This window comes from Abramis brama, assembly GCF_963993115.1.
Source record: "Abramis brama genome assembly, chromosome: 4".
In the NCBI taxonomy this organism is placed as follows: Eukaryota; Metazoa; Chordata; class Actinopteri; order Cypriniformes; family Leuciscidae; genus Abramis; species Abramis brama.
The window spans coordinates 32,197,887-32,213,344 of record NC_139966.1 but is presented as its reverse complement, the minus strand read 5'-3'; the positions used below and the strand labels follow the sequence as shown (position 1 = coordinate 32,213,344).

Genomic DNA, 15,458 nt, shown 5'->3' with positions numbered 1-15,458 from the left:
ATATATATATATATATATATATACATGCACACACACACACACATGCATATAGGCATATACATATTTCTATATGTTTCTATATTACTGACTTAAGTTTGTACCTGAGACAAATTGACAGGCGCTCAGCTGGGCTGATGGACTCCCGGAATGAAGTATCCTCCCTGGTCATTTTTGGGCCAACAGCCTGGAGTATCTCATCAAATTCCTCTTGTGAGACCCGAAAATACTCACGGAAATCTTCCCCGTTTAGGTTTAGCATCTCTTGCACTAAACGGTGATACTCGCCGAGATGTTTCCTCTGAGCCAGGTAGTGTTTTACCCACACTGATTTGGAGTATTTCTTTTTGCGTCTCCGGTAAATGAGTGCAACAAAAAGAGCCTTTATTCTCTGTGCATTTACCATGGTTGAATGAATGAATGAATGACCGCCAATAATTTTGGAGGGAAAATGAATACAACATAAAATATATATATATATATATTAAATTCCAAATTTTTTACTTATTTCTGAATAACCATGCATTTTTTTTAAATATTAAGTGTTTCGGATCAAGTTTTTTTTTAAAAGTATTAATAATTCTCAACTTGCGCACACTGATTTGATTGGACTATATTGGAATACATCACATCTGGTCGGCCGGTCGCATACGGTCTATTCATAGAAGTTCAGATATTTCAACGGATCCAAAGCTCAAATCGGATCCGAATTTTCCACATACGCATATGATCGGAACTCCCCGCAGCTCCTGTACGACTCTCCATTGGAAATGAATGACTTTCGGTCCGACGGCTGTCGTTTGAAAAAAAGAAAAAATACGCACCGCATACGCACTGCAAACGCAGTATGTGTGAGACATACAGTCTATAGGAATATGCCTCATAATTCTGACAAGTTACTAATAATAAATAATTGTAAATAATAATAAAAAAAATACAAATATTTATAGATAACCCTAATACTAAATATCACTAAACACTAAACTCATTAAGACACTCAAAAGCCAATTTTAAATATTTTTATGTTTTTTAGGAAAAGTTACTAAAGAAAATTGTATCTGCTAATTGGGAATATTTAATTACATTATTGGCCTACTGAATACATTGAAACAGATTGAGTTTAATATGAAAACACATTACTTGAATCACCAATAGAAATAACAAAGGAGATAATGGATCTCCTTTTCTGACACCTCTACATATATTGGATCTAGGAGTGATCCCAAAAGGTAGTTTAACAGAACTATTGCAATTATCATCTACATATGAAGCCAGATTGACAATCATCTATGATTTCATTTAAACATGACTAACTTTAGTCGATTTGCAAAGATATGTGAGAATAATTTAGAACCATTATTGACTAAAGTTATAGGCCTCCAATTCTCTATAAATCTTCAACCGGCTTAGGAATCAGTGTAATCAATCCCTGTAACATAGTTGGCAACAATACTTAATTTTCCAAAATTCTAAGATATCTTATTTAAATTCTTTGTAAAATTCACAGGTGAAGAAACGATGGTTTGAAACGGAAAATCCTCCTCTTTGTCACCCTCCAGCACATTAGGTGTCGCTTTGCTCCCTTTTATCGGTTTGCAACTCGCCAGTAAATGCACAGAAGAAGAAGAACACGTCACAAGGCTGCGCCGCACTTTCGTGTCTGAGGCGATTCGACTGAAGAAAGGTTTGTGTTTTTAAGCATTTTAAGTGTTTAAGTTGATAAAAACTGTTGATTTAATTGTATAGTTTTTGTAAGCGCTGTAGAATGAATGGATTATTATTCAGCGTGACATTGTAATGCTGTATCTAACATTTATTAGTCTTATTTTTAAAGTGCATCCACACAAAAGTAATAGAAAAGATGCGTCTCATTTTCTTGGTTAATAACTGTGGAGATGTCCTCAATGCAATATCATTTAATTTACAGTGAATGTGCATAAAGGTTTTCATCGTGGAAGTGACTTTATCTCTTCAAACATTGTAGCTTTTTATTATTTCGCACATCCGGGTCACAAACTGCTCGTTCACTTTAAAATACCGAAAAGCAAAATGATGCTTTAATTATTGACCATCATTGAGGAAAACAGAAGAACATCAGCAAATACGAATTACACTGGCAATTATTGTATTAATTATATATAGTTTTATACATTACTGAGTTTTGCCCCATTATCTAAACGCATCAACCACAGTTTACAAAAACAAAACAAAAAAGTGTCTTTATTCCTGCACATATTTCATGATTTAAAGTGAAGCGCACAAGCCTACTGTATGTGTATGTGCAATACTTCAGTGTCTGATCACCTTTTTATTAAAGAAAGCAAGAAATTAATTTTCGTATTCATACAAACATCACATTAAAGACCATTAGAATTAGACAAGGTTAAACATCCCATAAAATATTAATTATGAGTAAAGACTGTACAATTTATACATTAATAATGTGTGCAATTTTTTTTCATGCACTGATTTCACTTTATGATACAATCAAGTATTAGAACAAATTAAAGTTGTTCAAATAAGTGAATATTTCCAGCCCAAATTCCTCAAAAATAATTAGTTTGACCATCCTAAATGTGTCCCATCCTCTGGCTTTATCTGGATATGATTATATTTTAGACAAGATTGGAGATAAATCATAACAAATATGCCACAACAATAAAAACAAGTGGGGGGTCGTGAGAAAATCTTTTCAGTGAAAATCTCAAATGAAGATTTTGGAACTCCAGCTTACTTTCAAATTTGAAAGACCCCTTTCAAATTTGGCTTTTGAGGCTTTCAGGGAGAGATTATTTCCCCCCGTATTTCACATGGAGAGATAGGAGAGTGTGATGCACTGCAAAGGATCCAGTAGTTCAGGATCTCAAAAAAACAGGCAGCTGAAGAGGAGAAGAGGGCAAGGCTGAGACATGCTGCTAAACAGAGAAAACGGGCCCTTGAGATTCTGGTTCAGGCGAAAAAGAAAAAATAATCTCATGCTGTGTGTTTTGTGTAAATACTTGCCTCCACACATTAAAATGGCCCCCATATTTTATGTTTTATGTGTTGTTGTTTTTCCTATTTATTCTTTGTGCAGCACTTATAACCTTGTTTTTTAAAATGTGATATATATGTATAAAGTTGATTGGATTGTATTTTTTGTAGGGGTGTGACGGTTAGTATATAACCGTGAGACCGACGGTTATAGTTGAACACCGTCATTACAACTCTATAACCGCCAAAACCGTGTTATAAAAATATTTTTTACAAACATTTTTTATCATAGAGAATGTTTAAATACTAATTAAAAACAATTGTTAACAGTCTGTGTTATTAATGGTCTACGTCGTTTCCAACTGTATTTGATTCTTTGCCAAGTACCCCCTGACCGACCGACCGCCAATCATTTGAGATAGAAATAAAAGCTATGATATAGTGATGTGCCATCATTATGAGATTTATTAAACAAATGAAAAACATTTGCAATAATAAACATTAGCAATGAACATTTGCAATCGGGAGACATGGTTTTTACCACTTAATGAAGTTTTGTTTTGTAAATCGTCAGACATGATTTTTACCACTTCATTAAGTTTTGCTTTGTAGAAAACCTTTCTTTAAAGCGAATTTCGTTTTGTACAAATTGTATCTTAATTGTAATAAATGTTTCATCAACCAATTGCATGTATTTAATAAATAAAAAGGAGACAAATATAGGAGACAATATAATAACCGTGACATGGAGGCGACGGCGCGCCGCGTTCACTTGCATTGCATTGTGAAGTAGAACTAGAGCGCATCTCATGGTAAATGAATGAAACTCAGCGTATGCCTATGGCTCATACATTAGCATTAAATATCTTTGCTGCATCCTTTCTAGAACAGACAAGGGCTTTCTTGCGGCTCGCATCAGCAGAGCATTGCATCGTCCATAGACCGCAACACGGATGGCGGGCGGGTGCGGCTTTGAAATCTGGTTAAAAAACGTTGGTGCGGATGATGAGTTTTGTGACGCGGTTGCGGAAGAACTAATACCCCATCCGCGTATCTCTATTGATAACAACATTGAACACTACACAAATATAAATTTTATTCAAACTAAGTTGTCCTTTAACAGACGAACGTCGCAACCCCCCACTCCCCCCCCCCCCCCTCCCCGACGGTTATGTTACGAACCGTCACATTTGACTCACGTCATAACCGTCATCACCAATTCTGAAACCGGCACACCCCTAATTTTTTGCTGCCGTATCCTCACCTTTTTTACCCCTGACCAGTTTTCATGCCTGTACCGGTATCTAAAATGTTGGGTGTCATAACCTTATTACAATACAAAGATACATGGGTAAAAAAAAAAAAAACTAACTATTTTATTAATTTATTGCTTTTTTTGTGTTGGGGCCAGAAAAAAAGTAATTGAATTCATTGAGTCAAATCGAGAATCAAATCAAATTGAAATCTTGTGAATCTAATTGAATTGGGACACCTGTATCGATACACAGCCCTAAATTTGTATAATTTGTGTTTTAGTGTTAGTTTTTTTTTTTTTTTTTTTTTTTTGGCTAATCGGGTAATTTAAGGCTATTTAAGGCAGGGTAGACAATTTCTGAGATGCTAGCAATAGCAGGCTAGCTTAGAAAGCATTTGATTCCACCCTCCCTTCAGAGCGTCTCCAAAGCCACGCCTCCTTCAAAACACATGAACACACCCAGCAGAGTCTACAAAGCGTCTCGAGAGACGGCCTTAATCCTCAAAGAGACAAATATAGAAAAAAACTTTAAAAAAAATTCCCACCTATTACATGTTGTTGTAGGAGGCCTCTAATGCAGAAATAATGGGCTTTTCCATTTTTGACATTTTAGTAAATTTTTAGGGAAATGTAATATTGCAACGTTGGGCCTGTTGGGTAGAAGAATTTCAGTGATTTCCCTCACTGTCTTAACAAATTTAAGGGTTCATTTGCAGGGTGTGCTGCTTATGTCATATTTTTATGAAAAATTTATTACAAAAATATGTTCAGATTTTATTTACAAAACCAAATGAAAACTTTGGCATTCATGTCCACGATTTAGCTCTGTTCATAGCTAAATTCAATTTTGATAGTCCCAAAGGCAGTTTTTGTCCCCCGAAAAGCAGAGGCGGACATTGCACTTGCTGCAAAATGTGTTGGTGTAGCTTTTAACACAGTGTCTGGAGCGTCCTCTAATTTGTTCATATCTTTTGACATAAACTTTTGGAAATGCTCCAGTGGCATATGAAGGGAGACGGCATCGTTAGTGATAACCTGACCTGAAAAATCAGTGTTGGGACTGATCAAATCCTTTTTCAGCCAGTGATACCTGTTACGGGGCATGGTCTGTGTTCTTCGGTGATGTACTTCAAGTAGGGCTGGGCGATAAAACGATAATGATAATTATCGCAATATAATTTTTTCTCGATAAAACGATATCAAGAGTTCGATAAATGTTCGATAATAAGCACCAAAAGCGAAACGAAACTCGTTTGAACCGCGCGCCACACGGACCATTTATCCGCTCGGCTCAAAGTCCAAACGGCAGCGCAGTGCGCGCTCTCTCGAGCAGATGCGTTTACTCTGATCACTCTCGGTCACGAGATCCAATGAGAAGCGATTGAATTCAGCGCAAATGTCTCAGTGATTTAAACCAGTTTAAAGGAGATGAATCAGCACTGACAAACAAGAGAAATACTGTGTGCACAACGATACTGTCAGAAGGCTTTTCCGTCTACAAATTCCCATCATTTACCATGGATTTACTGTAACGTTAGCCTAGTAATATTAACTGCCATGAAATATGGGATATACATATTGAATTGTATTATTAATGTTGACAATGTATTAAAGGACTAATGGAATATAACTACAGTATTTAATAATGTATTTAGGCTACTGTTTTTCATACAAATACCATATAAACCATAAAGTTACATTTTGCCATGATAGTAAGGTGCTGTAGGCTATGCCTGGTTTTATCTGTGGTTATCATGATCTAAATGCATGATACTGGATGACCAATGGTTAATTTTAATAAAACTCAGACAGTCAGAATATTATATTTTACCAAATAAAAATGAGGTCATTACATTTTTTTTTTTACCAGATGTTTCTGTTTTTGTTAATGAACATAAATTTAACATAGTAAATCTGCATCCTAACTCAAGCTAATACTACTGTAAACTCACTGTCAAATATGTGTTTCAAGACATAGCATGTAATATTAATATTGCAGCCTGCACTGCAAACTGTGCTGAAGAAACGTGCCATCAAAGTCAGGCAAAAAAATTTCTTAACATTAATTAAGATTAATAAATGCTGTACAAGTATTGTTCATTAATTGTTGGTTCATGTTAACTAATGCTAACAAAATGAAACCTTATTATGAAGTGTTACCATTTATTAATAAAGAAAGTTGGCCATAGGAGTGTAACATTAATTTTAAAAGTTAAAGAATCTTGCACTGGTTCAAACTAGGCTACTGTTATGTATATCTTGGCTGTCGGGCGGAAACCTCCTATGTAGGGCTGCACGATATGAGGAAAAGCTGCGATGTGCGATAACATTGTTTAATATTGCGATGACGATATGACTTGCGATAACACTGTTTGGCATGTTTTACACAGTACCTGTGTTTGTAACGCGTCATCTCTCCTAAATCCAAAATAATTCCATATAGCTGAAGTGCTGTTCTTTTACACCACAAGGTCTTCGTCAGCCACCACATTTTCCTCACTCTTCTCTCCTTCCTCCGCCATCGTATTTGCTAACGGCACAGTGTCGCAACTAAATTGACACCTCACAAATCAATCTGAGTGTAGCTGACACTTCCTGGGGCTTCACCTGATTGGCCAAATAGCATGAACGTGCCAACCATGTCTTCAGGGCTTGGCGCATGTAATAAACTGCTTTCCCTTATTCATCGTGTCAGGCTGTCTGTTGCGATGTGTTCATCGCGCGAGTTCATAACGCGATGAGATGAAAATTCGATGTATCGTTCAGCCCTACTCCTATGTCCAAATTTAGTAAATTTCATATTTTTTCACAAATCAATGCTATTGGTCAGTCCCCACGTGGGTCTGTTATTTTTACAAATTATTAACCAATCTAAAGTGTTGAAAATAGCTTGAGCATATCTCTTAACTCCATTGGACACTTCAACTGTCTGAGAAGTCTCATAACTTCACCTCTTCTTCACTCCGTGGGAGCCTCCGCGGCATTTTGTCACATCAAGATTGAAAGTCGCAACAATTAAGAAATCCTCATCGAGCAACATGTAAAGCAAGCCTTAACTATGATTTTATCTGTGTTAAATTTTTATATCAGTTGTTGATGTATTTTAAACATCTACTTATTACTAGGCTTATTATTACTATAGGCTTATTATACATGTGCATTGAAGTTTTAAAATGTATCTAATATAATACTTGAATTGAATTAAATGTTTTGGATACCACCATTAAATGATTGTTTTTATTATTATTTTACTGACTCGAAGTTGGCACTGTGCATGTAAAATAACCTAAGTAGCAAAGTTTTTATTTATGGGAGAAAAAGGTCTGTCTACTGGTGCCAAGTAAGCCTATCTTTGGATAACTCTGTCTGTTTTTTAGACATTAACTAGTGAAAATAGTTAGGTTAGGTTAGATACATTTGAGTAGGCCTGTTTTGTTAAAAATCGTTAGCTGTAATGCTTTGGTGCAGAAGGAAGCCTGTGAGCCACAAAGGTAAATTTGCATGCAGATTAGGCTAATCTCCGGTATATAGCAATATAAGGTATAATACCAACTTTAATGATACAATGTTTAATAACTACAAAAATATGCAGTTTTTTTTATTTCCTGAAAGATAATGTTTTTGGATATGCGAGGATTCCGCCCAACAGCGATGATATGTTTGATTTATGTTAAAGTGTTTGGGACATGGCTTTTAATGGTGAGCCTTTTGTTTATTCAGGCTATCAAAGTATATCAAAATTTGAATTTAGATTTATCTGCCAATATTTCGGTTATCGGCTTTCAAATGTAAAGAATTATCGTATTGGCCAAAATTTTCATATCGGTGCATCCCCTATTACCACAGCAGTGTTCAGTGGGTTAAATCATTTAGGCGTTTAGATTAACGATCGATAAATCAGGAAATTAAACTCACTCATACTGTCATAAATTACTAAAACGTCATTCGAATTTGACAAATAATAAACTATCTTGTCCCTAATAATCAACATAATACAGGGGAAACTGTAAAATGAACTGCAGCAGTGCTAAACTTAATAAAATTACAACACACAAACTATCAATGATGAATCAAACTCACTAAGACTGTCAACAGTTTCTTTTCCATGCATCATTTTAATTAAATCCATGTATGTGGTTCCAGTCAAATCATATAAAACAGTGAAATCGCTCCGGAACTCTGATCTCCATACTCGAGACGGTGACGTGAGCTCCACTGGTAGTGGGAAGTTTGGATCTTTTTCCCTCCTATTGGTTGTCGCTCGTGAAATTTGCTTCTCATTTGCATAAAGTTGAAATTTCTAAAGTGTTGTCGCGTATCTTGCGTCGCTTGACATGCCCACATTCTGTTGCCAACGGTCACTGTCTCTAGTGTTGCCGGAAGTCGCCCGCCCTCCATTGAAATGAATGGGATCACGTCACTTTGTCGCTGCGTGACGCTGGCGGTGTGAACGTGGCTTAATGTCTCAAAGCACTTAACATTACAATAATTTGGACTGAATTCAGTGATTGGACGTTTTTGGTCCTGAGACTTCAACTGAAGATGTACATGTTTTAAAATTTACACCCCTTCTATTATTGATTGCTATTAGGATGTGAAAAGAGTTTCAACCAGAATAACAAAAGTGTTTATTGAAAAAATTGCTTACCCTAACTTCAACTCTCACTCTGACACTCCCTTACCAGTGCATTGAACTAGAGCTGATTGAGACGCACCCAGAGATTTAGTTTGGATTAATTTTTCTTTGTTAATTATCCTCATTATTCTATTATCTTAAACAGGACAGAGTGTCCAAACACACAGAAAAACTCCCTGTGAAGCAACTGAGATCCACGTGACACAAGATGGCGTTGATTAAAAAGGAGAGTGAAGAAATGAAGATTGAAGAAGTATTCAGTTTGAAACAAGAAGATACTAAGGCACAAATAGGTTGGTTTCATACTCAAAACTGAACTCAGTAATTTAAAATGTTGATGTCTACAGAAATGAATGATATTTTTCAAAGAATGTCCTATTTAAAGCAGTTTTATTTGACGTGTAGTGGGTTGCTCTTGAGCAGTAGGGGTGGGAATCTCTTGGCACTTCAGGATTCGATTACGATTCAGAAGGGTGCGATGATAAAATGATTATTGATACATATTTTTTTTCTATACAGGATTTATTCTTTTCTGACTGTGACATGAGGGTGAATCTTTCTTTAATAACCTCACGATCCGATTCGATTCAGTGAGTCATTATCTGATTCCAAAACGATTCTTGATCTACATATTTTTTATTATTAATTAGGTTACAGACTTTAGATCTTACATTTATTTGTACTTTTTTTATAACAATTATTTTTACATAATTTTAGTTACAATTGAATTCTAAATTAGAAAACTAATTATAAATAGGCCTACTTTTTAAAGGGCATCTTGCAGGTTAGACTACCCACTGAGTCAATGTATAGAAAAATAATGTAGGAACTAGATTTAAATATAAATATATACTTATAAAATGCTATTAAGGCTTCTAGAGTAGTTTGTGAGAGAATTTTACTTCCGCATCTGAAAACCGCTGGAAGTGACGTAACAGGAGGGAGTCCGGTCAAAGTAAACAATAGGAAAGCAATGGATCGCAATGACAGTTCGGACGCTGAGGAAATTGTAAATGTTTACTCCTATGACGGACCTCAGCCATATAAGTTAATTATGAGCCTGCTATGCAGCCAAGAGCAGGACAAGCCAGGATTAGGCAGAACAAGAAATTGAGTTGTGGTGTGAGGAAACCAGGGCAGGTGTCTTGATGAGAGACCAGCGTTAGCTTATAGATATATCCACGTTAGCCGACGATATGTATAACACTATACTCCGATCACAATATTGTACAGATTATTATCATGTATCAGGCAATAGCAAAGTATTGGACCCTTAATATCTGCATGTGTTGTGTCAGCCATTAGGAGAAAGTTTCCAGAGAAAGAGGGACTTTATAAAGGCTTTGAATGGTCCCATTTTGGTGACAATGAATAAAAAATAATCACAACTGTCTTACTGTATAAAAACTTTATAAGTAGAAACAGCCAACACAAACATAAGTGGTTTTGTACAGATTGAAAATGAATTATAGAACTATTTATAATAATAATAAGTTTCGGCTGCAGACTAATAACAAACACATAAATGCATTACATTACAAGTTTATGTAGGATATGTTCATGAATTAAATTAAGACAAGGCACATTTTGTAAAACAGATGTACAATGAGTGATCTCTGACGGATCCGTGAACATGATGTTTCCCGCCGGCGGCCGAACCACATTCTGACGACGGACCGGGCGACCCGATGAAGATGCTGTGACAGTGTGCACATATCGCCGTCATCATATAACTCCATCATATCGCAGGGATTATAATCATCCAGTCTACAGTATAGTGAACGCTGCACACTACCATGTTTTTCGAAGCAGATGCAGAAGTGAAGTCCCGTCTTTTCACCTGCACATAACGCAGCCAGGCACGGAAGATAGCACCATCCTGAATTGCAATCATCCTGAAACCTGTGGACTCGAAGTCCTGACAGGCCATAATTCACAATAATTTACCACAACAATGATTAATTGAAATACAATAACCACCGAAAACACACTGAATCACGACCGCTCTCACTGAACACCAACCTACTCTGCACTAAGTGAACGCAGAGCCCGGCAAACGACTCCGTCTCATGACGTAATATGACGCAATGATGAAAAAACAGCTTTTTCAACACGGTCAAGGAAACTGTCACGTTTCTACTAAATTTGTGCCCTTATGTCTTGCAAAACTATTTTAAATCCTGCATTAACTTTTCATATGGTATTTTCATACAAGTTTATACAGTGAGGAAAATAAGTATTTGAACACCCTGCTATTTTGCAAGTTCTCCCACTTGGAAATCATGGAGGGGTCTGAAATTGTCATCGTAGGTGCATGTCCACTGTGAGAGACATAATCTAAAAAAAAAAAATCCAAAAATCACAATGTATGATTTTTTAACTATTTATTTGTATGATACAGCTGCAAATAAGTATTTGAACACCTGAGAAAATCAATGTTAATATTTGGTACAGTAGCCTTTGTTTGCAATTACAGAGGTCAAACGTTTCCTGTAGTTTTTCACCAGGTTTGCACACACTGCAGGAGGGATTTTGGCCCACTCCTCCACACAGATCTTCTCTAGATCAGTCAGGTTTCTGGGCTGTCGCTGAGAAACACGGAGTTTGAGCTCCCTCCAAAGATTCTCTATTGGGTTTAGGTCTGGAGACTGGCTAGGCCACGCCAGAACCTTGATATGCTTCTTACAGAGCCACTCCTTGGTTATCATGGCTGTGTGCTTCGGGTCATTGTCATGTTGGACGACCCAGCCTCGACCCATCTTCAATGCTCTAACTGAGGGAAGGAGGTTGTTCCACAAAATCTTGCAATACATGGCCCCGGTCATCCTCTCCTTAATACAGTGCAGTCACCCTGTCCCATGTGCAGAAAACCCCCCCCAAAGCATGATGCTACCACCCCCATGCTTCACAGTAGGGATGGTGTTCTTGGGATGGTACTCATCATTCTTCTTCCTCCAAACACGTTTAGTGGAATTATGACCGAAAAGTTCTATTTTGGTCTCATCTGACCACATGACTTTCTCCCATGACTCCTCTGGATCATCCAAATGGTCATTGGCAAACTTAAGACGGGCCTTGACATGTGCTGGTTTAAGCAGGGGAACCTTCCGTGCCATGCATGATTTCAAACCATGACGTCTTAGTGTATTACCAACAGTAACCTTGGAAACGGTGGTCCCAGCTCTTTTCAGGTCATTGACCAGCTCCTCCCGTGTAGTTCTGGGCTGATTTCTCACCTTTCTTAGGATCATTGAGACCCCACGAGGTGAGATCTTGCATGGAGCCCCAGTCCGAGGGAAATTGACAGTCATGTTTAGCTTCTTCCATTTTCTAATGATTGCTCCAACAGTGGACCTTTTTTCACCAAGCTGCTTGGCAATTTCCGCGTAGCCCTTTCCAGCCTTGTGGAGGTGTACAATTTTGTCTCTAGTGTCTTTGGACAGCTCTTTGGTCTTGACCATGTTAGTAGTTGGATTCTTACTGATTGTATGGGGTGGACAGGTGTCTTTATGCAGCTAACGACCTCAAACAGGTGCATCTAATTTAGGATAATAAATGGAGTGGAGGTGGACATTTTAAAGGCAGACTAACAGGTCTTTGAGGGTCAGAATTCTAGCTGATAGACAGGTGTTCAAATACTTATTTGCAGCTGTATCATACAAATAAATAGTTAAAAAATCATACATTGTGATTTTTGGATTTTTTTTTTTTAGATTATGTCTCTCACAGTGGACATGCACCTACGATGACAATTTCAGACCCCTCCATGATTTCCAAGTGGGAGAACTTGCAAAATAGCAGGGTGTTCAAATACTTATTTTCCTCACTGTATATTAAAAAAAACCTGCAAGATGCCCTTTAAAATATTTTAAGTTTTAATCAAATTGTGTAATATTTTTCAGCTAAGAGTATAGCTTCAAAACATGCAAGCAAAAATGACATACAAGCAAGTAAATAATAAAGAGAAACTAAGAAACATTACAAGCAATAAACGAAGAATTCTTTCAATATCTAAGGCAACCCTCTACAATGCAAGTAAATCACTCACAATGCGACTAAATCTTCACTCTGGGTGACTAATGTCTATCATTACCCATTGTCTAATAAATTTAGATTTTACTCGCCTGTGTGTGTGTTAGATGCCAAGTATAAGTTCACTCACTGAACTCTGACTGAGCGCTTCAGGGTTTCACTCTCCGTCATGCGATCTGTACTATTTAAATTCAGCTCAATAGATGCGCAGGGTATTTGACGTACCGTAAAGTCTAGTGTGAAGGCGCACGACGCACTGTCGCTTTGCTGAGAGTTCTGTTTCTCTCACACACATGCAAAGAGAGAGAGCAAGAGTCATGCATACCACGCAGAATCAGCAAAGATATTCTTTGTTGGATTTTCCTGTCAAAATTAGTTCGAGATTATTCAAATTTTAAGTACAAGCAGAAGATATGCAGGTTTCTCCGGGAGTGGGGGGAACTAATGCGCAAACGACAATCTCATTGGCTGGAGCTCATCCCAGTTTTGATTTCAGCGAAACAGTTTGAGCGAATGCTGACAACGTGTTTAATATTCATGAACCCAGCAGCTTATCAATCCTTAGTGTGCTGTATATTGTTATTGGTAGTAAAATTAGTAGTAGTATTATCTTTTAATAATAACTACTATTATCTATTCCTAGATAATAGATTTTTTTTTTTTTTTTACAGAAATGCTGAATGACCAACAATATCTTTAAGCACCAGTTTAGTTTAAGTTCAGTTTAAATGACAAATATGCATTCATACATGCTTATCAAGTTTTTGTTCTAATTGCTAAAGTTCTATCTAGAGGTCAACCTGTATGGGTTTTTCTCTGGCCGATGCTGATCGAGACCGCGGATGGCCAATATATGATGCAGATTTTTTTGGACGATATGTTTGGTTGATTTTCTTTTTTTTTTCCTCCCTTCATCTCATAAAATCTAACAGTAAATAAGAAATGATACAGAAAATTGCTTAAATTCAACATTTATTGAACAACACAAGCCTCTCCAATCAGCATCACAATGAGCATCAAGAGGTTAAATTTGATTTTAGTGGTTAACCCTAGTTGACAACTAAGTTGGGAGCCCTGATTTCCACTCTGCCATATCAACTCCACCACTTGTGCTGCAGCCCCTGCCTCGATTGGATATTTTCCCCAAGATGTCCCTGAATGCTGTCAAAAAGAGAAATATGGTATATCCAGAGTAGGATCTGCTGCATCTGTCTGAAAAGAGGATGCAAACATCTTGGTTGTATATGGAAGCCTTTCAACTGGTCGAGAAAGTAATGCAGTGCCAGATATACTGCCCTCAATCTAAGGGCAGTTTTGTGCCATTAGATATGAGGATCCTTCCAAAAAACCTTGTAAACCAGGGTATAAGGCAAGTGTAATATTGGATGTATCCAATATTAGTACCTTATGAGTACTTTGAATTTAGCAGAGGGATAATTTTTTCGATAGGATCAATCTGCTCATGGCTCTGAAACAATGCATTGGCAGGGAACCCCTGAACAAGCTGGACGGATCGACCGCTGAGTACTTCAACTTCCCAAAACACCACTGGTAGCGGGATAACCAGGAGCACCCTTTGAGGCTGTTGCAGAAGATCTGGCACCGTTTTCGTGTAGCCAGACCCACCACGAGAAGGCGTGCCACCTGGGGGCATGTAAATGTTGTGGCGGACCTGACAGCCTGGAACTGGGGCTGACAACCTGGAAAAAAAATAAAATAATAATATATATATATGATCGTCGTGCTCTGATAGGCGCTCAACTGTTTTTCCTATCCTGGGTAGCCCGGATGTTACCATGTGAATATTTAACTTTTTTTATCTGAATTTGAGCAGTCGAATTAGACTGATGTTTTCTTTGAAAAATATTAACTTGAAATTTGAGATCTGAATTTGAGCAATCAAATTTGATCAACTTGAATCTATTTTATCTGAAATTCTGTAAGTTGATTTTTTTTTTTTTTTATCTGTATTTGTGAGCATTGAAAAATATTCATTGAAATTCAGGTTTTGAGAGGTAAATTCGAAACAAATAAATTCAGATACATGGTTTCCAAAGTAAAATAATTTCTAAGGGGTGAATTCAGAGCAAATAAATTCAGATAAATGTTTTTCAAAATAAAATATTTCAAAACTAAGTATTCAGTGGCTGTTAAATTTCAAATAGTTCTGTCTCTTATTTGCTTCCATAGTTCTTCTTCTTCTGAGGTAAATCCAATGTAAGCTCGGGCGCATCTTCCAAACTCGACGAAAAGCAGAGACTTGTGAAGTGTTTTGGTGTTTTGTTTCTGAGGTAACGTTCGCGTTCCATGTGGAGATTTGCATGTGAATATCTTTTTCGCGAGTGGGCGTGTTCAAATTCAAAATAATTAGGAAGCGTTTGAGAAGCTGGACATCTTGTTGGTTTTATACAAATTACTTAAACAGAGAATATTTGTTTTCAGTTTGAATCCGATCATTTAAAAGTACACACTTAAATGTTTATAAAGGTATATGGCTCATAAATGTGTGACAAGTATTCGCTGAGTTTTGTTTCAGTTTATAGACGTGCTCAAGAAAAAAAAGTT

General features: G+C 37.0%; 1 protein-coding gene across 4 annotated transcripts in view; it reads left to right on the top strand.

The window, feature by feature from the left end:
- Window positions 1-1,609: 1,609 nt before the first annotated feature.
- The window catches only part of LOC311081775 (uncharacterized protein), an 88,125-nt gene continuing 74,276 nt past the window's right edge, over window positions 1,610-15,458 (top strand). For 2 of the 4 annotated variants that reach the window (XM_084112414.1, XM_084112413.1), the window contains exons 1-2: window positions 1,616-1,681; window positions 9,007-9,154. Coding sequence is in view for 2 of the 4 variants with exons in the window: in XM_084112413.1 (XP_083968539.1) it covers window positions 9,070-9,154 (85 nt within the window). In the remaining 2 variants the exon portion in view is untranslated. Of the gene's footprint in view, window positions 1,682-9,006; window positions 9,155-15,458 lie in introns of all 4 variants that reach the window. The other 2 variants (XM_084112410.1, XM_084112409.1) reach the window with 2 other exon arrangements.